The 25423-nt window shown below is 41.2% G+C and overlaps 2 protein-coding genes across 5 annotated transcripts; both read right to left on the reverse strand.

Moving 5' to 3' along the window:
* Positions 1–494: 494 nt before the first annotated feature.
* raver1 (ribonucleoprotein, PTB-binding 1) lies at positions 495–12174 on the reverse strand. 4 transcript variants are annotated; one of them, XM_061026943.1, is made up of 15 exons: positions 11804–12174; positions 10778–10844; positions 9155–9624; positions 6285–6476; positions 6077–6197; positions 5203–5303; positions 5062–5097; positions 4583–4661; positions 4085–4272; positions 3902–3983; positions 3643–3785; positions 3368–3439; positions 2861–2992; positions 2583–2648; positions 495–2464 (listed from the first exon to the last, which is right to left on the reverse strand). In XM_061026943.1, the coding sequence occupies exons 1-15, from the start codon at positions 12125–12127 to the stop codon at positions 2318–2320; spliced, it is 2220 nt and encodes a 739-aa protein (XP_060882926.1). In that variant the 5' UTR covers positions 12128–12174; the 3' UTR covers positions 495–2317. The 4 variants fall into 4 exon arrangements, with proteins under 4 accessions (XP_060882926.1, XP_060882925.1, XP_060882927.1 ...); XM_061026942.1 differs by having other exon boundaries at positions 5026–5097; XM_061026944.1 differs by lacking the exon at positions 5062–5097 and having other exon boundaries at positions 4583–4664.
* Positions 12175–12895: 721 nt separating this feature from the next.
* Positions 12896–22720, reverse strand: tyk2 (tyrosine kinase 2). The gene is made up of 24 exons (XM_061065377.1): positions 22561–22720; positions 21816–22018; positions 21540–21663; positions 20900–21032; positions 20636–20799; positions 19512–19890; positions 19227–19418; positions 18779–18936; positions 18564–18681; positions 18284–18467; positions 18071–18189; positions 17800–17970; positions 17600–17687; positions 17267–17394; positions 16244–16379; positions 15540–15691; positions 15289–15439; positions 15110–15201; positions 14836–15025; positions 14390–14508; positions 14029–14201; positions 13823–13940; positions 13605–13715; positions 12896–13525 (listed from the first exon to the last, which is right to left on the reverse strand). Exons 2-24 carry the CDS (start codon positions 21997–21999, stop codon positions 13382–13384), a joined length of 3528 nt encoding a protein of 1175 aa, XP_060921360.1. The 5' UTR covers positions 22000–22018; positions 22561–22720; the 3' UTR covers positions 12896–13381.
* Positions 22721–25423: the final 2703 nt, after the last annotated feature.

Genomic DNA, 25423 nt, shown 5'->3' on the forward strand with positions numbered 1-25423 from the left:
CCAGAATCAAACAGATAATTCAATGAAAATGTCCAAACTTAATTTAACTGATCATCCAGCTCTATTCAAACATACCTATTAATTTTGCAACTACTCTTGAAAGTAATTTAAATTCCTTTAATTCTTGGTGAGATCATGTTGACCCCTACACTATGGCATGGCTCCAGAAACATTTTTAATTGAGGTACTAGATTACAAGATTTATTCGCCAGTCAAACAGCATTTCATTTGAGTAACATTATAACACAAGAGTGGTTCTCCTTCTCCAGCAGAGTGCTATATGAATTACAACAAGCATTATCACTCTCCAGAGTGTCAAGCAGTAATGCACATGTGTAGTTACTTTCCAGTTGAGTGACCATCTTCATTAAATACTTTTTTTCAAATGTGCATTTGAGGGATCCCTAATATCAATGACAGACACAAAAATCCCAAATCAGTCAGGTTCTTGTTAGAATGGTGAGTTATGTTTAAATGATGAGTTGACAACAGTGTGAGTTTAAATAACATTTACTTGCTCACATCACACACATACAGACAACCATGGCGGTACAGATGTGAAGATAGCAGTTAGAATCCAATCAATTGAAATAGATGACTGTCATACAGTACAGCTGCATCTCTTGGTCCATACACAACATGAGCAGTCTGCTGTGGCACCACTCTGTCACATCAGATTCAAACAAACAGGCAGAGAACAAAAACAAGAGGAGCAGCAAATTCATTCAAAACACCAGACCAGAGGCAGGTATGATTAAGAAAACAAAAAAAAGTTGGACTCGAGAAAATGATCACACCCAACTCTTTACACAGCAAATAACACAGAAATGGTAAATGTTGATGGATGCAAAGCACAGTTCAGGCTCACGTGTAGCTGCATTTCCTAGCAGAAGTCAGAGGTAATGGGTTTTCACAATCAAACTGTCAATCAGATAATTATATAAAATAAAAAAAAGGAAGAAAAAAAAAAAACAGGACAGTCATGTCACTGACCAATCACCTGCCACAAGCTTCCATTTATACCAAAACTCCCACCAGTACTGAAACCTTTGAACACAGGCTGTGTCTATCACTCCAGCTGCTATCTACTCGCCTTGAGTGGCTCATTTCACTCAGAGTCGAGCCTCTCTGGCTGAGCGAGAGATGGTTCATGTTCCTGTATTCACCACCTGCTGGCAGCTTGAGAGATAGCTCACAGCACATTTCCAGCACCCCATCCAACCAACTCAACAATCCAGGTGTGGTGTTTGGACTTCCAAAAGACGTTCAAATATAATTTTGAAAACTGAACTCACACACAGAAAATATTTAACTTATGTACAAATGAGTGAGACGAGACTTGAATACGGCGGTGAAAACAGATCAGAGTTGTGACATGTGCCCTCTCCAAGTGCATCAATCGACAACTAATATAGTGAACAGACTCCGTAAACATATTGGAGGCTGTGGCTCAAAAGACAAACAACGTGGAACAGGTAGGTCTTGAGACAAAACGTGCCGGAATTATCGGAAAAACTTCACGTCATAAACATAAAGGCAGGTACATACAGCTGTCATTGGTGGATGGAAAGCTGCATGTGACCAACAAGTAGAGGCCTGAATCCAGGAAGAGTCATAGAGCAAAAGATACAACCCTGTGGAAAGGAAAGGGGAAACGAAAACACAACACGAAAACACCATCACATTTAAACAAACTACTGAACTTTTTACAGGAAATAAGGAAGGCTTTAAAAAAAAAAAAAAAAAAAAAAGAGAACCTTCAAAGTAAAGCTTGTTTTTACACTATGCAAGTCCCTTTGCCTGAAATTACAGACAGCATCACTTAAGTGAATTGTCAAACACAGAGCAGCCTCAAGCTGCCACTAAAAACGGGCCAAACCATCTGTAGCTCTGCTGACACCACACACACACACACAAACACTGGAGTTAAAAACGCTTAAAAGATAAGACTTCATTAGCTAATTAACCATTTTTTTCTCACTGTACAAGTTTCTCAACAAGAAATTAAAAGTCTAATTTAAAAAAAAAAAAAGGGGGGAAAAGTTAAAACTTATTTTACCAACACACTAAAAATCATATATACACACACACACAGAAAAAAGGAAAAAACAACCACCAAGAATTCCCATGGAGTGACACAACTGTCCAGATAGCAACAGGCTGCACTCCCTAGCGCCCTCCAGGGGTCACTCACAGAAATACACGAGATAAATCCGAGGACCACCAAGCTATACAGTTCACTGGAGGAGGCTGGAGGAGATGCACACTGTGTCTTGGCTGTTGAATGGCTCGTGCATAAGGATGCATTGGGCAGTCTTCAGAATATACGCTTTCGCTTCAGGTAGGAGTCTGCATAGTGGCCACCAAGGCCCTGGGAGTGCTGGCCCACATAGCTGCCCTCTGGACTCGGCTCTGGAGATGGAATCAGTCGGGAGAACACGCGCTTCTGGCTTCCAATGGGAGTCTGTGATTGGTTAATAGTTAAAGATAAAAATCAATAAACAACATCTCAGTCTTAAAGCAAAAAAATATATTTGAAAAGTTGAAACCTAAACAAGCAGAGATGAAAGTTTGTCAATTACCTTCCCAGCATTACCAAGACCTGGGGGGTAGTGGTCAGCGTGGCTTACAGGAGGCATTCCAACAGCCTGAGGAAAAACAAGAAACTCTCAGTGACCCCAACCTCTTCTACAGAGGCTCATGCACTCACTGCTCTACATGAATTATTGAGCATGGGGTTATTCTTAGACCTGACCCTCCACTTTTTATCTCTTCCAATGCTGTCAAGATGTTTGTTCACTGACAAGTAATCAATAGTTTGAAACCAAAACAGAAGTTAATTGCAAGAAGAAGGGCTTACCCTGTTGAGCTGGGTGGCAGGAAGGCTACTGCTGCTACAGGCCTCGGGCCCTGAGCTGAAGTAAGACATGGGCGGGCTGGGAGGGTAACTGCAGTGGGAAAACTGCTCGCTGAATTCATGGTGACGAGAAAGCTGCAGACACGACCAAAGAAAAGTTATGCTATTACAGGTTTATACTTTTTTTTTTTTCCAAGATATTCTACAAGTCATAAGATTCCTATTGCATTCCTGTAGGATGGGAATTTCACCTACTGATCTGTGACTAGGGCAGGAATTGTGACAGTAAGTCAGTAGCAGTTCTTATAAAATACGACATCATTGCTCATATTTTCTGGGCTGTTTTAATTCCTTATGGATTGGGACATGACAGCATGTTTGGTTGTGGATTGTAGGATGTGACATGAGTGAAATCCACTCCAATGTCATCATCAGTCAGAGAGAATTCATGTCACATAATAGCATTTTAAGGTTCACTCATGCAGTCTGCAACAGTTTACTACACAGTACCTGGTGGCCAAACCCTGCCAGGGCTCCAGTGTCGATGTTCTCCTGCTGTTCATACAAGTGGGCCAGTGGATCCTGGGGAGAAACATGACATGGGCATCATATCAGATGGCATCCTATAGCAGCAGTTTCTTTTTGTAATGAGCAGATATAATGTACTATAATGTTAACCCACCACGTCACCTTGACATCATGAAGCTACACCTAATAAGACTGAAAGCCATTAAGATAAGCATGGACTTCTTTAATGGACAAATCAGGAGAAACATGGAGGTTACCTGGTGGAGGGGAGGATATTCTGGGCTGTAGGAGTCCTGGTAGCGCAGGTTGTAATTTGGCTGGATGCTCTGGTGTGTATGCTGGTTAGACACATTACTAAGAGTTGGCCTCTTTCTATAGGGGTGAGGTCTGCAGCTTCCTCCTGTGGGGGTGGGGCAGTCACACATTAACTTGATACCCCACCTGGTACAGAAAACAAAAAACAATTCCAAGCAGGAATATCAGAACCACGTTATAAAAAATAAAAAAAGCACTCACCTGACGGAAAACCATTGTTGACACTTAGAAAGGCACTCTGAGGATGGTTCCCATCTTTGGGAGGATCTCCAAGAATGGATACCTGACAAGGAGGGCAGAGTTGTAAACATTTACATTGGGATACAGAGCTGGACAAAATTCAAGATGCAGAGAGTGTATTGCGTCTAGTACTGAGGAACTCACCCCCTGTGCTGTGAGGCCATCTGCCCCTATCATGCCACCCATCAGAGGCATGGAGATGCCCTGCAGAGTGGGAGAGGAAGTCTGTGGGAAGGTGCAAGCTGCTGTTGGGGACTCCTGCTCCCTTGTCAGGGCTCTGCCAAGTGACATCGGCTTTAGAGGGTTCAGAGGATCCGTCTGAAGCCCAAGACCTGAGACCACACCGCCAAGGGGAATAAGATAGTGAAACAACTGAAATTACAATCAACTGAATCTTGTTTGGTACTTGTTTTTTAATTAGAATCAGTGAGTAACATGTCTTTCTAATCTACAAGTGTTAGCTTTCCTAATAAATAACATGCATGTATAAAAGAGTTTTTACGACATATGTATAATATAGGAGGTGAAACCATGATTTAAAGGCAATGAGGACTACAGATGTTGCGCATCTAAAGCAAAGTGAAAACATGCAGTGTGTGGCTAAAGATGCTAAGGCTGGGCTCAGTTGGATGGATTCCAAACCTTGGGGAAGGTCTCCGAGCAGATGGACTCCCTGCTGGACAGGCAGAGCAGCCAGAGGATTCTCCCCAATGAGTCCTGCCTGCTGGCCAAAGGAGTGAGGGGAGAGTTCAGTGTCACAGAGGGTCACACAGCCTGGCTTCGAAACTTATCAACTAATCGAGCACATTTAAGTAGAGCTTGGACTTACTCACCACATGTTAAACTATGTCCTAACAGAACGAGTATTTGCACTTTTTTGTATACAAAAAAAACCACTGCATCACTCAGAACCAATGAAAGAGAACACTCAACAACAAAAAAAAAAAAACACACTACCAGCCAGAGCTTACCTACCCAGACGTTTTTTTTAAAAATAACCAATCAAATAAAAAAAGACCATGATCCACTCCCTTTGCTACTGCCTCACACACACAGAGCAAAAGAAAAACACCATCATCACTCACACAAGGAACAAAAGGGTTCTCTTTATTATGCAGCACCTGAGCCCACAGAAGATGGTTTCCCAGAAAGGCTTGCTAATGGTCAAGAAGGAAGGAGTGGGAGAGGATGAATCAAAAGGTGCTCAGCAGTAACGGGTTGCACACACATGTCAGAGAAGAATCAGAAAGAGGTGGCAGTACCTGCTGGGCCTTGGCCTGGTTCTGAAGGAGCAGCTGGAGCAGCGCAGCAGAGAGGGCAGGGTTGGCCAGCAGGGGCATCGTAGGGGCAGCACCGAGCAGGCCTGCACACAAGGTGATCATTCAAATTAGGGCTGCACAATATTGGGAAAAAAATATATTGCTTTTCATTCTGCAGTAAACACAAAGTATGAAAGACAAAATGTAGTGTGTTTTGTCAGTTTTAATCACCATTTCCGATTGAAATTATCGCATGCTTACAAAACAAAACCAGATCTTTTTAACACAAAGAGATGGGTGTATCAGTTGTGCTAGTTATGTCATCAACCTTTTCTAAAAAGTGGCAGCATGACATGTTTTTGACATTGCCCATCCTGTGATGTGACTTTTGCACACACAAAACAGTAACAGCGATATATTGAACTTATATCACCAAGCCCTTATAACAATGTACATATTCAGAATAGATCCTTAAAGGCAGGGTTAATAATTTTCTCCAGATACACTTTTTAAGATTTTGTTGAAATTGTGTTTAGGTCCTGACAGAAATTAATAACTCATGTGCTCTGAAAAAGGAATGAAGAAAATCTGTCATCTGTAGCATGTAAAAACTTTGACCAATGTCTGCCATGAGGTACCAATCTGATGAACCTGCCTCCTTTGTCTCCCTGATCATTCTCTACCCTATGCATGCATGAGCCCATACTCAAGACATGAGCTGAGGCTCACTTCTGGACCAATGGCACTTTTGAGGGAGCACAGAGGGTGCAGACGGAGCACTGAGGGAATGCTACTTTCAAAATCATGCTAGTTTGAGAAAATTGCCAACCCTGCCTTTAAATAAAAACATTGATCAACTGATGATGTAACTGCTCACCTTGTTTGTGTCCCTGTGAGAGTGGGTTGAGCAGCATCTTAAGAGTGGCGGGGTTATTGAGGCCTGTAAGTATCTGCATGGCTGTGGGGTCAGGGAGGAGACCTTTACCCCTATTCACAGCCTTAAAGGAAAGGGGATAAAAGAGAGGAATGAAGAACAAAAGAAAAGACAAAATGGAAATTCAGTGCATGAATTTGACTTTATATACCATGGTTTGAGCAGCAATAAGAGCAGCCAACATGCTCCTTCCAGGAGGGCCAGGGGCACAGAAGGACACCCTGATATGCGTCCCGCCCAGCAGCCTGCCATCGGTTGGTCGCTGTGCCTCCTCTGCCATTTCAGCTGTAGCGAACTCCAACACGGCAAACCGCCGAAAACTTCCATCTTGTCCCTGTGCCAACTGTGGAGGAAAGAAAAATCCAACAGAAACTGTGACGGCATTGCTTTTTCACTTACACTCAGGGGATGGACAGCACATGTTTGAGACCTCTTACAGGGCTCGACATTATAAGTGGCCCAGATGAATGATTGACAGAGTCCAGGCCAGCTGATTGCACGTTCAGCTGGCAGACGGCTTCACTGCTGCCCCTCCCGCGAGCGCGTTCGCTACTCACGAATTGTACACTCGCACACAGATCTTAGCGCAGGTTTTCTCTCAAAAAAACAAACACTGTTGGTAAAACGGTTTTAAAACCATCAGATCCCGACAAAAGCCGAGCTTAACTCAGCATTCAAAGGAAACAAATCACCGGAAGAGTCGAGGGTGACAGCAGGGCATGACGAAAACAGAAGGGAGAAAAGTTTGATCCACAGTGACAGACAGCTGGAGGAGCTGGAACACGTTAAAGTTAAAGACTATCCTGGTAAAGATAAACGTTATTCACAAAACATCTTCGCCCTGAAGAGAGCTCCTAAAGTAAAGATCTAAGGATGAAGAGTTTCTCACAGAGAAGAAAGAAGGAGAGATTCCAGATCTATCACAGCCTCATATTAATATCAGATTAAATAGACTCTTACAGTTACCAGCATGGTGAATAAACATGAGCACATAAATATAAGAAAAATACACAATATTTTTATAATTAGAGCTCAATTAATTAAATACAAGTTGTAATTGACTTTTGCGTCAGAATGGTTCAAGATTAAATTGGTGAATGTTATTTTTTTAATAAAAATTAACGTTCCTGGGCCAGCGGCTACAATGGTTGGGCCAGTGATTCTTGAAAACTAGTGGCCAAGAGGGCCACTGACAATTTTAACTTAATGTCAACCCCTGTCTTATCACACATGTCTGTTGGAAGTGCTCTGTAACAGCACAGAAAAGCACCAGAATGACTGATCAAACTACATGAAAGGGGATGTTGAAAATCTTTCAAATTGATTACACATTAGTGGTTGTAAGCATAGCAGATAGTTAGCAGCCTACAAGAAAATAAACACAAATAGGGATTGCAGAGAAAAAAGGATTCATGTTAAACATAACCAATTAATCTTAAGTAAGAACATTCTGAAATTAACTGTGGACAAATAAACTTTCATTTTTAGAATTGGTGAGCAGCATTATTTTGCTGACCTTTTAAGTTTTGAATTTAATGCCCTTTACTGAAAGGTCAGTGGATGTGGCCTCAGATTTACTCTGGCAGTGTTTCATTGTTCCACAGGCAGGCCTGTTGTTAAAACAAGCGCACGTGCTAAACTGTTTCCTGTTGAGCACCACATGACCCTCAAACATCACCGCTTTTACCATAATTCTGAAATACCCTGAAACCAGCAGAAAAGTACCACTGTGATGGGCTAAAGGACATCCCTTTCTCTCATTCCAGAAACAGTGGCTGAATGACACCACATGGGAAAGTCAGGTGGTCATCACCATAGAAACCAGTAATGCTCACTACCATAGAAATTTTGAGTGGCCATAGAATCTGGGGTAAAGGTCAAAGGGACCGAAAGCTCCAATAGGGAATGCAATTTCACAAAATAGTTCTTGCCACAAGGAGCCCTTTAGTGTCGATTCTCTTAATTTTCATATACATTGATCACAAACAGGTCACCTCCAAAAACATCAGACAGCAATAATCAAGCACAGCTGCACAAAGGAACCAAAACTAAGGAAAAGAGAAAGCTTGCCAATACCAAGTTTGATTTTGAGTCATAGGTTGCATTCTGCTTAAAAATGTAAGCTCAAAGAAAAGAGGTAAAAGCTGCAACTAACACCTTTTCTCATCAGTTAACCTGCCAGATATTTGATCTATAGTATTTAATCTGTGAAACCACAACATGAAGTTGGTCTTCCAGAAAATTGTGATAGTCTAAAAATATCTTTTACATGTCAAATAATTTACTAAAATGATGCACTCTGAATAACAGGAACAATTTCAAGTTTGCCAACCTGGTTTAATCGAATGTCTAGCCTCTTTGCATTAGAGTAATGACGTTTATGATTCCTTGATCTGTCCGCCATCCCGCACCAAACCCTAATGGAAGCATGTCAGAAGCGCAGCTCAGCCGAATGTAGCCTGAATCAGCTGGATCACAACATTACAAGAGAACTAAAAGGTTTCTTGTGAATCATGAGATTGCGTGATAACAATGTGTAAATACAAAACAAATAACAGGTCAGTTTTCTTTACCAAGTTTGATTTACTGTTCATTTGGATACTAATCTGAGATTTTTTTTTTTTTGCTTCTACCACATTATTACATTTTTCTCAGCTGGAAGCGTTTCAGTTTAGCTTGTTCTTCTTTGAAAATAGACCAGACACGTATTTCTAGTGGAGCAAAGTGGTGCTTCTGGGACACCTCTGAGACAGCTACGGTGCCTAAAGTAGAAATACAAAGATTGACTAGAGTAGGCGTGATCAGCTCCTGAGGGCGCAGCATAATGAACCAACGCACACGTGTATTGTGGAATCAAGGCTTTGGTAATTAACACGTGTAATGTACCGTTACTTTCTGTCAATCTACTAATCCATTAGAAGGACCAAGAAATTTACATCCTATCAGAAATACTATGAGAGTAATTACTACTAGAGTAGTAGAATTGTGTGAAGTTTTATGTTTGTATGAGGTGAAATTGACCTGGCAGAAGACTGGTGCATGGGTGTCAGCTAGGGCGTTGCGGAGGTCCATGGCTGTCAGCAGGCTTGGGGGCAGGCGGTCCACACACAGGCATTTAGAGTGCAGCAGTGGGTAAGTGAGGGAGCCCACCTCGGTCCAGTGAACATACAGCATGCGGGAGCCCAGCTGCTTTCCTAAAAGCTCAGACTTGGCCCTAGCTGCAGAGTCCTTCTTCATGTACTCCACAAAGCCATAGCCTTTGGAGTGGCCTGTGGAGGCGCTATAAACCAGAAAGCATCGCTCCAGGTTACCAAAGGGTCGCACCAACTCCTCGAACTGCTGCTGCGTGAACGCACAGGGCAAGTTGGCAATGCACAGCAGAGCGTCTGTTGGCTGCAGCTGCACAGAGATCTCCCTGTCTCGTAGCATATGCTGGTGGAACTCTTTGATTGCACACTGTGCCTGTTCCCCATTGAGCAGTGTCACAAACGCTGAGGGTGCAGGGAGAGAGGGAGGAAGAGAGACAATAACAACAATTCAGGGTTAAGTGAGGAAGTCAATCAGTCAGTGTTAGGAGAAAATTCTATTATCTTTCACAGCAGGTCTCATGTGGTTGTGATACCATTTCTCCTTAAGTATGTCTGATAAAAGACAATGCTGGCACAGTGTCACATCACAACAAATTTAGACAATCCCATTAATGGGGCAGTAATGGCTGTCACCAAAGCTAAAAACAAAAAAATCAAAGGCAGAATGATTTTGATGTGACTGAGCGTCCTCTTAATAGCAGACAACGCCTCATCTAGGCTATTTTTTATTGAAATCCTTTTTTAAAAGTTAAATGTTATTAACAGCTATTTTTAGAATGTCTTCAAGCATGAGAGACTGGTAGACCTTTCTGCCCCGTAATATCTGAGTCTTTCAGTCCTCTGCATTTCACCCAAACAACATCTGATTATGACTGGTTATCTGCCACAAAAGATTGGTAGAAAGATACGAGGCATATTCTCAATTTAGCATCTGGCCTCGTATAGGCCCCTTTTAGATAAAATATGTGTTAAACCGTTCTGAATTCATTAGTCAACGCTGATGTTTCTAAGGCAGTTTTCTACACATCTGCTCTTCTTAAAATGCTCTTTTTTGAGGCCTAAAACAGCAAGCTGATCTTTGATTCACTTAGAGCATAGTGAATCGTTCCTCGAGAAACATTATTTGGCAAACACGGTTGATTCAACACCCTTGGGATCAATTAAAACATTTTTTTTTTGTTTACGTATTTTAATTGCAAAAAGAAGCTGTCTTGATGCATACAAATGATGACTTTGTGCTGTGACAAGTCCCACCATTTGTCAACATAATAGCATTAACATTGTGAAAAGCAAGCATATTGTTGTCATTGACTAAGACTCTGCAAAGTATATGAATGCCAATGCGCTATGTGAATAACGTTTTCTTTTTGAACATGTGTAGAGTAGTGTTTTGAGAGGGAATACACATGACTTTCTGGGTTCACAAATTTAGCATTATTCATTGCCACTGTGGCTTCAAAGTTTGTCAACTGTTTTTTCAAATCTTGTATTTTTTTTTAATCATTTGAAAATGAACATTAAATATCTGAAAAGATATATAACCAATAAGACCAACCTGTTCCCTTGTATTTGTCCACAAAGCAGTACTTCAAGTCATAGTTGCCGAGCAGTTCATGAACCTCCTGTAAAAATGAAAAGGCTACAATTATATCCAGACATAAAATTAATAATTTCACATTATAGCACAGTGTAAATAATTGTACACTGTGTAGATAATTCATTATTCATTTTGAGAAAATGATTATGGTATGTAATTGTAGACTGTTTAATAATAGATATTGCTAATCAAACAATTAACTAATTCGTGTCCACTGGGTCACTAGCAACAAGTGCACCTCTGGGGGGTTGGGAGTTGTATAACTGACTCATTGTTGTAGGAAAAATTGTTCTGTGCTGCTTTTGACCAGTCACGAACGAATGGCGATGCTGTCTAGCATTTTCTGAAACGTTTTGTCCCCACACCTTCCACCTTTTGTTATAGTGCAACTCACATCTCGAATCCCCCCCACTGAACAATGGTACCGCCCGCAGGCCCAGCTCTCCCAACGAGTCAGGCACGTTCCAAAAAAAATGTGGCATCATGTGTAAATCACAGTCACACGCTTAAACTACACAGAGCCCATTAGTAATACACATTTTTAAATCTAATCTGCATGCTTTTACAGTTTAGTGCTACTGCTTGAAAATTGAAAAGAAATACGAATGATTTATAATGTTTTAAACCTACGAGGCCAGACTTGCAGGTCATACAGGCCACAGTGACCATTATTGACAGTTATCTGACCACCTGGCAGTTAAACATAGCAGTGATTGTCAGTTTAAACTAATATATTTAAGCAATGCACATTTGTTTTGGTGACTACCAGTACATGTTGTTTCTAATAAAACAAGCTGTAGAATTTACTAACGCAAAATATAACATCAAAGTTAAACAGCTACCGAGTTAAATGGCTAGCATGCTAACATTGGTAGCATGGCAGGCATACTGGAGCTAGGCTAGAGTTAGCCAGGCGAACCCGTCAATCAATCAATCAATCATTTAGCAATTTAAACTCAATCTTTAAAGTATCAATGTCCTCACCTGATTACTAACGTCGGATGGAAGATTTTTTATTATAATTTTTCTACGGTTGTAAAACTCCCGGCGAGTTCTCTCTAAGCGGCTCTGTATTTCTTCGGGGCTCACTGATGTCAAGTCCTCGTCGACCCGACGCTGACACTCGCGTTCAGGAGTTGAGTCCTCTTCGCCGGCCTCGAGTTCGGGATGCCGGTGGCCTCCGGTCATCCAGTTTTCGTGGTCCTCAACGGGGTCGTAATTATCGTGAAGTGGACGAGTGTCGAAACTGAACCCTGTATCTGTGTTTTCATCGCTGGCAGCGGTGCTAACAGACACGACGGCCGCCATCACTGAGTTTGGTGGAAGTTTTATCGCTCTGGACACTGAGTTGGATTTGAGCAGTTTAAACAATACACACATGGCCCCAGCGCCGCTTCCCATTGGACGAGATGAGGACGCGTTCTCCACGACGATGACGTCACGGACAGCGAGGGCGGGGCACAGGCCGGTTGAAAGTGTTCTCCTCAAAACTAGATTTAAACGGATTTTACGGTTTCCCCGTTCGCTGTAATCAGCCCTGTATTGTTTGGACTGCATCAGATTTTCAGATTTGGACTATAAAGACGGCTGAATAACTGTAAAGACACGGCAAACACATAAAACAATCACATTAAAAAGCAACTCTGATAATAATGTTCTCCTAAATGCATCCAACAACTTTCCTGATATACTTCATTTCTTCAAGTGTATAGTTTATTAAACGATTGAGGGATCTAAGCGAAAGAGACCCTAACCTTTGGGACTTCTAACTCAGACCTTAAATTTAATTAATTGCTTTGCTTAAAGATTTTCTTACAAAATAAATACTATTTTAAATATGTTATTATGTACAGTATATAGTTATTTATAGCCGTAATAGTTAGAGATGCTTAGTTGTTTGTAGGAGTCTACAGGTGGAATAATCCAAAATTATATACAAATGTGAAAATATCAGTACATCCCTAAGCTTGTGATCTGTTTCAGATCAACAGATTTAGTAGTTTTGCACATAGGACACAAATCTATACAGCTAATTCTGAAAAACACTGTAATCACTTCCAAGACTGGTACATCAGTCTGTTTAAGTATTTAATAACAATGCAAATGAATAACATTTCAAAAGACTGTTATGTTGTTCTTTTGGTATACTGGTATATAAAATAAAACCCAATTAAACATACGATTAAGAAACATACTTACAAAGATAAACCTAAAATTTAAGACATTATTCTTACAAGCATAGAGAAATTCTTAATACATGAGGTGATGTTGCAAACTTGAACTTTCAAAAGACAAAGGCTGACACTTGTTGCCTGTCTGCTAACGACATCACCTTATATTATCCCTGGTAAACTCATCGGCCAAGAAACAATTTACATTGACTGAGTTCATCAAGAGAGGAGAGCTGTGTGCTTTTATCAAAAAGGAACCAACAGCATAAGATAACTATTCAAATGAATGCAGCAGGCAAACAAATTAATAGCTACCCTATATTCATACTGTATATGGCTGCTACAGTGGCAAAGTGATCACAAGAGGACAGGTAGATTTTCAGAGTCCCGATCAGCAAATCTGAGCCGAAGAAAAGTCTATATTCGACTGCCAGTCGTATTTTTGACGAATACCCTCAAACTTCTGGATGAGGGATCCAAAGGACGGCCGTTGTGCAGGTTCTGCAGCCCAACACTGCTCCATTAACATCTTCACCTGTTGGAAACAATAAAAAAAAATGTAACAACACATAATGCAAATGATGTTTATTTATTTAAATGGCCTGCTATATTACCTCATGTGGGCAGTCTTTGGGACAAGGCAATCGCCGCTGTTTCTCCAAGAGCTTAATGAGTACCATCACCGTCATCTGTCCATGCGTTTCGTCCATCATTTCAAAGAACTTCTACAATAAAAAAAACAAAACAAAAAAAGAGTGAATTGTACATTGAGGCTAGGATTGTAGAAATACCCAATACATTTCAGATAAAGATATGTGCAGTTAGTACGTACTGTTGGAGGGCTTTGGCGAGAATCACAGCGGGTAAGGATCTCATACAGAGTGACGCCAAACGACCAAATGTCAGAGGAAAAAGAAAATTTACTCTCCTTCAAGCACTCGATGGCATACCTGTACAGTACAGAAAAAAATGCAGTTGAATGGCAAAAGTTACAGAGCGAAGCATTGCATAATTCTGTCTTCTGCCATGTAAGCTTACCAGAACACTGGACTGTCCCCATCCTCACGAACGCGATAGTAGATCTCACCTTCAGGTATGTATTTGGTCAAGCCAAAATCTCCAATCTTTACTAAACTGTCATTTTCAACTAAGACATTTCGGGCAGCTAGGTCTCGATGGACGTATCGCTTCAAGTGCAAGTACTCCATACCCTTTAGAAGAAACAACAGAGACCTGCTAAGCCATTGACATTCAAAACACAATCAGCATTGTCCTCACAGCATCACCCAGCTGCTGACATGGCTGGTGACTGCCCTTTAACCCGGACCTTTAAATAAACATCTTTTTGGAGCAACATCCTATAAGAACAAGTGGAAATGCAGATGCACACTTTACTCACCTGACAGATCTGCTGAGCAAACATAAGGCACTGCGGCACACCCAGTTTACGCTTGGGGAGATACTCTCGCAGACTCCCCAGAGGAAGGTATTCCATTATTAGCTGCACCACTTGTCCTCCTGTCAACAGAGAGTGCAAAGTGTCTCAATCCTTTCATTCCCATCCCTTTCTAACGGCAACAGTTGCCTGTTGTCTGTCCTGGTGCTGATCTGGCTGTGGTGCACAGCATGCTGTGTGTTGAAAGCTCAAAATATTGACACGCCATGGAAGCAGAGTTGCACTTTGAATAGATTTTCAATATCTACAGGGAAACAGCAGGGAGCGAAAATCAATTCCCTGAATCATCCTGCGAGCGCTGCAAGCTGAGAGAGTATTGAGTAAGTACTCCTTTGCACATGCAAGCACAGCATGTCAATAAATACATTTGATGACAGCTGAGGACTCACCCAGTTCAGTACAACAGCCCTTGTACTTGACAATGTTGCTGTGATAAAGGGACTTCAGGATCTCGATCTCCTTCATCCAGCCGTCAGGCACCTGGCCGTTCTCTTGTTTCAAAGCCTTCACTGCCACACGCTCTCCCGTCCCATCGTTGGCAGGGTCATACAGGTAAAGAGTCACCTTTCCAAAGTGACCCTGGAGAAATCACAAGAGGATAAAGATTACTCTAAAGGATTCATAAAAAAAAATTAAAACTTGCTTGTAATGTGTGAATCTCACCTCTCCTAATACCCGCATCTTTTTCAGGTAGCGTTTATGGAACATGCTAGGGTCTGCATCAGGAAGAGCTTCACTTGGAGATATATCAGGATCTGTGATCAAAAGCAAAAGAAAATTGACATGCCACAAAATGCAATGACATCAGTTAAAAAAAGTTCTACGAGCAAGTTAGGACTCACTTTTGATCATAATTTCTGTGAGCTTTCTGAGCACAGTGCGGAACGAAGGCCTCTCCACGGGCTCGTAGGTCAAACACATGCTGATGAAGCTGGCCAGCTCCTGGGAGGACGGTTCAGCAAGTCGGCCCTTTTGCTGATAAAAACGCTCTTTCTGTTTAAGGGGCAAAGGTTTCAGCTATCCAATTCCAAAGTTGGGAGGACAAAACAGGCGGTTGCAGCTTGAGGTTGTTGGAAAGATATAAAGTGCCTACCTCAGACAATGTGCTGCCACTCATTGGGAGATCGCCGTTGTTGCAGATTTCGAGCAGCGTGACACCGAAGCTCCACTGGTCTGAGGCATTGCCGACGGGTGTACCGCTGTCAACACACTCGGGGGCGATCCATGGAATACGCTCCAGACGCTCTGCAGTGTGCATAGAGTAAAAATTAAATGTATGAAGTTAGCTTTACTTTATGTTGTGATGCCTCTGAAGCGCTAGTTAAACTTTTTATTTAGAAAATCAACCGAAAATCTATATTTGATATGGTTCCTAAAACAATAATACTATTATTAATTAATAATAATGATCAATTAATAATAATTACCTTGACTTGCTAAAGTCCACAAAGCTCTTCACTAAGAAAATATTTACCTGATTAGCATGTGTATTTAATAATGGCCACTAAAAATAATCCTAACTTCACTGTATCAGATCTTGGTTCTTATTTGCTAAGGGAGATTCTTATTTATAGACAAAACTAACCAGGATGGTTGAAAGAAGACTTCTAAGCAGAGTTTGACTAGAATGACACATTTTGAGAAAAACTGTCAGACAACAGGAAATATGTCACCAGAAGTGGTCTGGTGGAAGTTTCCTGTTTCCATATATCTGATTAAACTGAGGCAGAGCAATACGCAAATTGCAGAAAACCAAAGGCTGACTGAGTCTTGAGACTTTCATGTGTGTTTACTGACCTTCTCGTGAGAGGACGCTCAGGACGATCCCTGGGTCACTCAGCTTGACAAAGGGAGTGGTGCCTTCCTCCAGACCCCGTCTTGCCACCAGAATGTTCTTGGCACAGACGTTTCCATGAACCAGACGTTTGGTCTCCTACAATGATGAAAATGACACTGGTTTGAATGATCTTATCAGGTGAATAAATACATTCTACACATGCTGTTTATGATATTATGCACCAAGATAAAAATTAACTTGATGTTTGATCTAAAAAAAAAAAAATACACCATATCTGCAAGCAACTCAAACTAAAGCCTTGTGTTGGAAAGCTGTACTACCTATTTCTGTTATTCTAAATGTGTCATCCATTCATAGCTGCAGGCAGCTGACTGTTAAATGTAAGGCCACGTCTACACGTAGGCGGGTATTTTGGAAAACAGAGGTTTTTCTGTGCGTTTTGACCTTTTGTGCACACGCAAACGGCGTTTTAGATTCCTTTTTTGGGCTTGTAACGTCACACTGTGGGCTGGTTTCTCCGTGGACGTCATTGTGCAACGCTGTCCCTTTTGTTTACATGAGATTAGTGCAACAGCAGATGTAACCAAACTAATGCTGGTGTTAATTTTGCTAACTGGAGTTTTTACATGCTTACACATACATGACACAGTGACTCTCTCACTATGTTGACGATCAGAGACACCTGAATGGACTACCTTTTAAATGAAATGGTCTTTGCAGAGGTATGGCGAGAGCATTTTAGCATGCCATGGACATCGTTTTTGACTTGGCGTGCTCTTGACAGCAGTAAAAGTGCATTTTTATGTGGACGAAGATCTTTTTGAGAATTTAGCATGTGTGGACAGGATCATTTTTTGAGGAAAACCTCAGTAAAAAAAAAAACGCCTACGTTTGGATTAGGCCTAAGACTATCAGGACATACATAGTGCTACACTCTAATGACCTCAGTATCAATTCATTAAATGACCTAGCTGCTGTCACTCAATAACTTGTGGCATAAAGAAAGCAGTACTTAAACTCACAAGATAATTGAGGGCAGTGGCAAGTTGTTTTGCTACGATGAATTTCCACTTAGGAGTCACCGATGCCTTTTCTTTGCGCAGAAAAACATCTAAAGGTCCAAACTCCACAAATTCTTCCACCATGATACCTGTAAAGTAAACCAAGTAACACATTTATATAGAATGGTGTTGCTTAAAGCCACATGTAAACATGCAACCTCCTCTGTGAAACAGAACAGGGTAAGCAGAGTTTAGCATTTGGTCTGCGGTTAGCTTGGTACCACATTCTGACTTAACAAACACTGTTCGTGAGAGTGATGAAGAAGTAGCAAATGTGGAAGTTGGAGTGCTTACTTTCAGATCCTTTGACCGACACACCGTGTACAAACACCAGGTGACTGTGAGACACCTGGCTCATGAGACTTGCTGTTTCAAAAAAAGCCTAAAATAACATGAGAGGAAACAATATGAGACAGCAATGATCAAATACATGAACAGGTTGACATGGCTATATCTGCTTAGCTTTTCATTAATGCAAAGATGTGAAGGCTTACGAGTGCAATATCTCTATGGCTTTGGTCAAGAATCTTCAGCACCACTTGAATGCCTTTGCGGTCAGCTGAGTTGTTGTTGAACTCGTCGTCTTCATCATCTTCTCCCCCGCCTCGCACCAGCAGACATCCTGAGTAGATGTTGGTTCTGGTTCCACGTCCCAAATGCTGTTGCTGTTCATACACATAAAGCCCAGACAGAGGTCAGTCACAGAGTTGAGAACAGAAAACTTATCAGGTAAAGCAGACGGAGGTGGCAAGTGTGTCTCGTCACCTGTACAAAGTCTCCGTCCTTGATCTGATGGAAGCGCAGCTGGGTCAGGTTCAGGGACAAGGATTGAGTGAGAACATTGTGATCGACACCTTCTCTTACTACCAGGAGGTTGGAACGCTCTACATCATAAACAGAGAAAGACAAACATTTCACAACACAAAGTCAAAAAATACATATACATGTCTTGAATTAAAAGTTGTACTAAACACAAACCTGCTTGTCTTGGGAAACAGCATTTCTTAACCGTAAAGCTATCCGAACCAGACTTGAGTACAAAGGTCTTGAGGCTCTCTGTGAGCTCTTTCAAACTGGAGAACTCTTTGTCCCAGCCCTCCAGACAGAACATGGAACCCCTGAGCTGAATACGAAACTGCTTGTGGCTTGGCGTAGCTCCATTCTATGAGCCAAAAGTAAAAAACACAAACTGTAGCTGACCATTTTTGACATCACTACACTGCAACTCTTTACAGAGTGTGGCGTGGGTGTTATTTACCTCTTTTTTGTTGAGGACAGCTAGGATGATGCGCTGATAGTCCAGAGCACTCCAACGTACGAGGAAAGCTCCCTCCTCTGCGGCCTCCTTTTTCAGCTTCAGTAACACAAAGTTATCGCTGGAAACACACCAGAGTTGTGATATAACAACACACTGTGTTCGTTGATAGCCTGCTTTTTGTCTGTATGTGCATGTGTAAAGAGGAGAAAACTCACTGCAGAGGTCCGTGCAGTCCATTTGCTTCACTCAGCACTACCCTTGGGGGAGCCACTTCATGACAAAGATAGTGGTGGGCGTCTGCAGTCAGCCGGTAGTATCCATCTAGGAGGGAGATGAAGGAACGGGCCTCCTGGCTGGAGTTCATCTGAGCCTCCTACATACACACACAGAAACACCACTAGCTTACAATCAGAGCTCCCACCTACAGATACATGCAAATTCAAAACATAATGTGCAAAGCCTTTATAAAGATGAAAATATAGAATGGGAACGCATATGAGAATCTAGGCATATATGCCCTCTGTACAGTACAATCAGGCACTTCAAACATACTGTATATCACTCATTCCACCATATCAATTGCCCTAATCCATTACAAGCACATTTACCAATCAAATGTATGTACTGCAGCTTTTAGTTCAAAGGATAAACAAGCACTCTCACCAAGCAGTGGTTGTCCTGAGTGCTAATGCATACATTAGCTCCAGCAATGGCTATGTGAGTTATTTCTGGGAAATCACAAAAGGATGTCCATTTATTGGGAGTGTTTGCATTCTGTTCTGTTGGGCTGGACTGCTGCTTTGTTTTCCTCATGTAGTTTGCAGAGTCATTCCTGAGGTAAGAGTTTGCCTGTGCCTAGGTAGAGAGACAGATTTGACAAAATGACTTCATCGGCAGAAGACAAAGGCATGCCACAAAATTATGAGTGATAGTGGTTTTTTTAACAACCTTTTGTCCGGACACCTTCCTCCACTGTATCCCTTTGGTGCCTGATACATTTATTTCATGTGTGGTGGGAGCTGTGAAGTTGTCTTTTGTGACACCCTGAGCATGGGTGGTGTTAGCGTAAGAACTGCTTCCATCCCCTTCCTCTCTCAGTTCCAGGTTGCACACAGGGAAGGTCTCTGTGCCGAACTGTGGCGCCAAGTGTTCAAGAGTAGAAATGTATTTATACATGATCTCCTGGGCGCCCAGCCGGCCTTTATCCACAGTGTGCTGCTGGAAAGTCTGTACAAACTCTGCAAACACCCGCCGAATCCGGATTTTTGTCAAGAAGTTGTCTTTTGAAATGTGTTTCGCGAAGGACCTTGGAATGCAGCGCAGAAAGCTGAAAAATAAAAAAACACTTTTTTGTAAAGCAAACCAGGATCCTTAAATGAGGTAAGACTAAATAAGCTTGGATGACCCAGAGGAGAAACTGGAATAAAACTGTAGCAAAAATAGGATAAAAAAAATGTTAACCAATCAATCTAATAGGCTAATTAAACACAAATCCAGTAAATAATAATCAATCCAGAAAATGTATAATCTTTGTACATAAATTGAGAGGAGTTAGCTGTTATTAATATATAGTTTTAACTGTACGTACAACTTTGTAGAAAAAAGGTTCAAAGCACATGCTCTATGTGCCATGTTCACTCCTTTAAAGGCTTTATGTGATTTTTTGATCCAGCAGATGTCGCCCTTGAGCACCAGCATGAAACCAAAACAACTTGCGCTGTATTGTTGTGTTAGCATGCTAATGCTAGCGATCTTTATTATGCTCGTATCTTCACACTGCATGTAAATTTACCTGAAATGAGCGTGATCTAGAAACACAGTTAAGCAGTGAGTACAGTATGTTATTCTTCTTTTCTCTAGTCCCTCAATTAAACAACTTTTATACACGAGGGGAGGAGTCAGCCGGCCGTCCCGACGATGTAAACAAACTGAAAGCATCACAGACAGTGGGACTCTGGTGTTACACCCATTGTAGACAGTCACGACTCACAGAGTTATTTTCAGAGGATATACTTGATTTATATTATATTTAAGTGTGAAAAATTGCATATAAAGACTTTAAAAACACTTACCTTGTGTTTTTTGCAACTTCCTGTAAGCTGCAGCCTGTTTGCATTGCCTGGTGTGAGAGGTGAAGTACAGCCATCCCCAAACTCTCGTTTTTGAAGCGACTTATCTCCTCTTCCGACTTCACATCTTCCATCGGCACCACTTCGTTCACAAATTCATATTTAGCCTTTTGGAGACACAAGAAGCGGATAGTGTTAGGTCATTAACTTTTACATGCATTCAATAAATAAACGTTCAATATGATACACATAAATATGGACACACACCTGAGAGAAGAGGTACTCTAAGGAGGGGATTTCGAGCAGTGGAGAGCCCCCCTGGTCTGTTCCAGATTTAAGGGCATAACGAGATACATTGGGCTCCTTCTCATTCAGTCCGTGCCAATTCCGAAAGTAAAACCTAGGCAAAAGGAAAACAGACAACACGTGTAAAAAGCTTGGTGTGGTCCATCTGCCTGAAAAATGTGAGAATATTCAAAACTAAACCTTCTTTATTTTGTTTTGGAGAAAAACAGAAACATAAGTTTAATGAATTCATAATTTCCTTTGAAGCAAACTAGGGTTCTTTTAATGCTTTTGTTAAGAAGGTACCGGGGGCCGTGGGCTCACCAGCTGGATCTACGTGAGCAGGCAGGTATTGGACAAGCAACCAAAGGGAATAGCTGTTGTATTTTGACAGAGGAAAGAAGGGCTGCAAAAAACATTGTTCTTTTCTTATTTACTTGCTGAAAATGTCAAATTAACCGAAGGAAATGTTATTCACATTAATAAAAAGACCTTGGACACATTGTCGTTATAGGTAGATTAAGCTGTGCCAGTGGGTCTCACCTTTTAAGTCACTTTTATTCTTAGTTTAGTTTGAGGGCAAATCATCACAGCATCCAGTGTTAATACAAAACTGACTTACCTCATACAGTAATGAAGTACTAGGCTGGAGTTGTCCTCTGGACTGAAAACATGGTTTGGACTGTACCAGCAGCATGATTGTGGATTGTAAAGAGCAAACAACACATGGCACAGAGGAGTTATCCCTGTGGGGTAAACAATGATAAACACAATTTAAACAATGTTATACACACACACATACCACACACATACCAAAAGCAGGCTATAATACCACATGAAATGGACTTTAAACATTGCGTTGGTTTGTGTGGGTCTATTTGGTCAAGGTCAGTCTCACCTACAGCCTCTGCAGCTGAGATACACAGCTGTTCTGCTGTGACTGCTCCACTGTTGTGGAACAGATACCTTTCCCCTTCCTTTGTCCAGAAAAGGAGTACATGGATGCCCTGTCCCAGGAGAGGCTCACTCGGGCCCAGATGTGTCCCTGGCCTTGAATGCTTGGACCAACCATTCCTAGACATGGTGTGAACAGCCAAATAACTGCCACACACACACACACACACACACACACACACACACACAAAAAAAAAACATGAACATCAATGACATCACTGTATAAGACTGTTGATCAGCTGTTGCAATGGCAAGCATCACATACCTATCAAGTCCTGTGCTACATAAAATCAAAGGTAAGGTAACAGCTATTTTAAAGCAACATCTTCTGCTTTTCTAATATCAAATTAATATGAAAACAAAACCACTAAGCTGGTAAATTAAATATTGTGACAAAAGACGCACGTTCAATTAAAATATGAAGTCGAGTTATCTTATCATGTAGCCTAGTAGGATTGGCTTCCGGGGTTTACATGTCAAGTTGTTTGTTTACATTCACTGCACTGTTTATCCTTAAAACGGACACACTATTTTATGTAAATAAGTGTGAATAAAACACGTGATTACGTCATCGACTGACCCAGAAATATAATTCCTCGTAAATTTCACAGTGAACCGGATGCCATGACAAGGAAACAAATAAACAATATTAAAGGCATATCCGTAAATTACTTAGCAAGGTACCTTACCGTTTAGCGGCGGGCTTTTCGAGTAATTACATGGAGACCGAGAAAACACGAAGAGTTTCTCACAGTCGGTCTTCCTCTCATTATCTGGAGCGCGTATTTCCCCTTCGCCTACGCGCCCAGTTTCTCTTGAACTGCGTGAGAGAGAAGAGGCAGACCCGACACCAACATGGACGGTTACTCCCTCTTACATCCAGCCGCGAGCACGTACAGAATTGGCCTTTCAAAATAAACGTCAGAGGACGTCGCCAAATTAAATTGATACATGTTTTTTGCGGTTAATATCTCCCACTCCGTTTGAGTATTAAGCGCTTCAGGATATTCTATTATACAATTAAAAACAGACAAGTGGGCAATACGTAGAAAGCCTACACTTAAAGTTGTGGTGTAGGCCTAAATAGTAAAGTTTAAAATATAGGATCATTAATCCCTCATGTTTCTTATTTTACATGAGTAAAAATGAGAACATGTCAACTTCCATCATGTAGGCTACCATTCATGGCACAGATTGACATGTAGGCTAACTTATCTTTTGTGTCCCGAAAGTGAAATAATGTCCAAACACTTGACGTTGAAAGACTTTGTTGCTTTGCTCATCTATTCTTAAAGTGAGAAGGCCAAGTCCTTCATCAAGTATATCAGACTAAAAGCTTTGGGAATAAGTTTATTTTTAAGCAGTACATGGTGTGTCCTATTGTCTATTTTTTTTTAATCGACTCTTGCGTTTGTAAACTGTTTCTCTTCTTGTTCAGCACGTTAACTTTCAAAATAAAGCTTAGAAACACACTTGGGTCATGTGCCTTATCGCCTTATGGCAGCCTGGAGAGAAATCACTGTTAAGGCCTGCACAGACTCTGTAAGTCCCTTAATAAGGTTTCTAATTAGATTATGGAGGGAATAAGTAGCGTTCATGAAAGGCTTCAATCACCCCTCGGTCTTAGGCCTATCAGGGTCATCATGGGACTCTATTGTGTATGTTAATATGTTCTGATTTTTAGGCATTATTAACTTTATTCTGCTTACTTTTCCCTGTTTATTCTGACTTCTTCTTTTGAACAGGCAGGTTGGAGCAGGATTTGGTTGCACGCGGCACAGAAGTCTGTTTCAAGAGCAATAGGTGCCAGATACAAGAGCTAAAATCCAATCTTATCAACTATTCTATGACTATGTGTTAGTATTCGTGTCTCAAATTGGACTTTATTGTGTGTCACAATTTGTCTGTCAGACCTGCAAGCAGATGAAAAAGTACTGGCTTATATTTCTTGTCCATTTTTCACACCAGAAGTCACTTGAGGCTAAGGCTGAATTTTAAATGTCCACTCTTTGGACTTGCATAGAGACCTCATTGACCTCAGTTGTGGGATGTGGCATGTTCACCATTGTCACTTATTGCCACCCAGGGCTGTGAAAATTCAGAGACTCTTTTCCCTTTATATGCTGATAAGTGCAGAATTTCTTATTCTAACCACCCCATAATCAAATTCTCAGGCGACACTGCACTTTTATCCCTAATGGAAGAGAGCTGTTACATATCAGAGTGCTTTTTAGAGATTCAAAAGTTTGTGAACTCGTGTGAGGAGGACCGTTTTCCTGAATGTCAATAAGACAGAGGTGATTATGCTTGACCCCGGGGGGGCTGTGGTCATCCACAACCAAACTATCACAAAGGTGTCCTTATATTAATATCTTGGCATTTCTATTGACCTGCAACACACACAGTGTTACAAGTCTTACCTCATCTGAGAGTTGATGGCGTTGACCAGAAGTTTATGTTTGTTCTATCAGGCAGTCAAGAGAGCCTTATCAGAGGTATGGTATCACAGGATGGTTTGCCAACATGTCTGTGTAGTTACAAACTTAACTGATCCCATTGATTCAGACTGCACAGGAAATGACTGGAGGTAAACATCACACATCCATGCAGACTATTTGAACAGGCCACTGTCAGGCAAGCCAATAAGATTGTCAGTGACCCAGTTTCTACAGACAGAGGTAGCTGCTGCCATGGTTGAGTGTTACCGGTTGGATATTGAACTGGTTTAAAAATGCATGTATCCCCGTCTGTAAAATGTTTAAATAGTGGATAATAAGGCAAGATGTCACTGGACTCTGATTTGGCTTTGTGTTTTGCACTGGTATTTTAAGAGTGATGGTATTTATCTTTGTTTACATACATTTTTTTTTATAATATTGAATGTTTTATGTGAATGATGAGGAATGTATTCTTTTTTAGGGCTGCAGCCTGGTTGAAGAGCCCATGAGAGATTGTATCACCTTGTGGGACAAATCAAGTGATTCTTGAATCTTGTCACTTTAAGGGCACAAGCCACCAGTCAACTGGCCTCAGGTCTGGTTTGCAAGTTATGGAAAGCAACAAACAAGGCAAATACAACCATGTAAACAATGACTGCTGCATCCTAAATTATTTAAGTAATATTTCAGTCAATTTGAGAAAATGCATTATAATGGATTTTATAACTAAATCATTGCCAGAAAATTAGCCAAACCTATTTTAATTTCATGGGCACGGTCACACTGGTCATCTGTCATCTGAATAATGTTAGAAAAAGAAACTTGTCAGTTGTTCACTCATTCTTTGGACTGATCACATACCTTTTAGGTGATGCTAAACTCAGGATGCGGCGTTGGGGTCCTTGCTTAGTTGTGTAGGCAGGAAACTTGTTTTGGTGGAACATTTTAAAATTGAGGAGGCATGCAATGGCAATATAAAGACTACACCCCCGAAAAATACATCATATTAACATAATCGATGTTTATCAAGACCATTCATGTATATCAGAAAGAAGTTACAACAAGGCCTATCGGGTTGCATGCCAAATTGTTTTTACAAAAATGTTCATTTGAG

The sequence above is a fragment of the Labrus mixtus genome, chromosome 20, assembly GCF_963584025.1.
Source record: "Labrus mixtus chromosome 20, fLabMix1.1, whole genome shotgun sequence".
Lineage (NCBI taxonomy): Eukaryota > Metazoa > Chordata > Actinopteri > Labriformes > Labridae > Labrus > Labrus mixtus.

Bases quoted from the DNA above. Each gene is read 5' to 3' on its own strand.
- raver1 (XM_061026942.1), bottom strand. From the start codon at position 12,127: ATGGCGGCCGTCGTGTCTGTTAGCACCGCTGCCAGCGATGAAAACACA. The intron at 6,477-9,154 runs GTCAATTTCACC...TTTCCTCCACAG, and splicing joins ATGCACCAGTCTTCTGCCAG to TTGGCACAGGGACAAGATGG. The intron at 3,786-3,901 runs GTGAGTGCTTTT...CCACCCCCACAG, and splicing joins CAACAATGGTTTTCCGTCAG to GAGGAAGCTGCAGACCTCAC.
- tyk2 (XM_061065377.1), bottom strand. From the start codon at position 21,999: ATGTCTAGGAATGGTTGGTCCAAGCATTCAAGGCCAGGGACACATCTG. The intron at 20,800-20,899 runs GTGTGTGTCCAT...TGTCTCCAAAAG, and splicing joins TAGAGTACCTCTTCTCTCAG to GCTAAATATGAATTTGTGAA. The intron at 16,380-17,266 runs GTGAGTTTAAGT...TCATCATTGTAG, and splicing joins CCACTGCCCTCAATTATCTT to GAGACCAAACGTCTGGTTCA.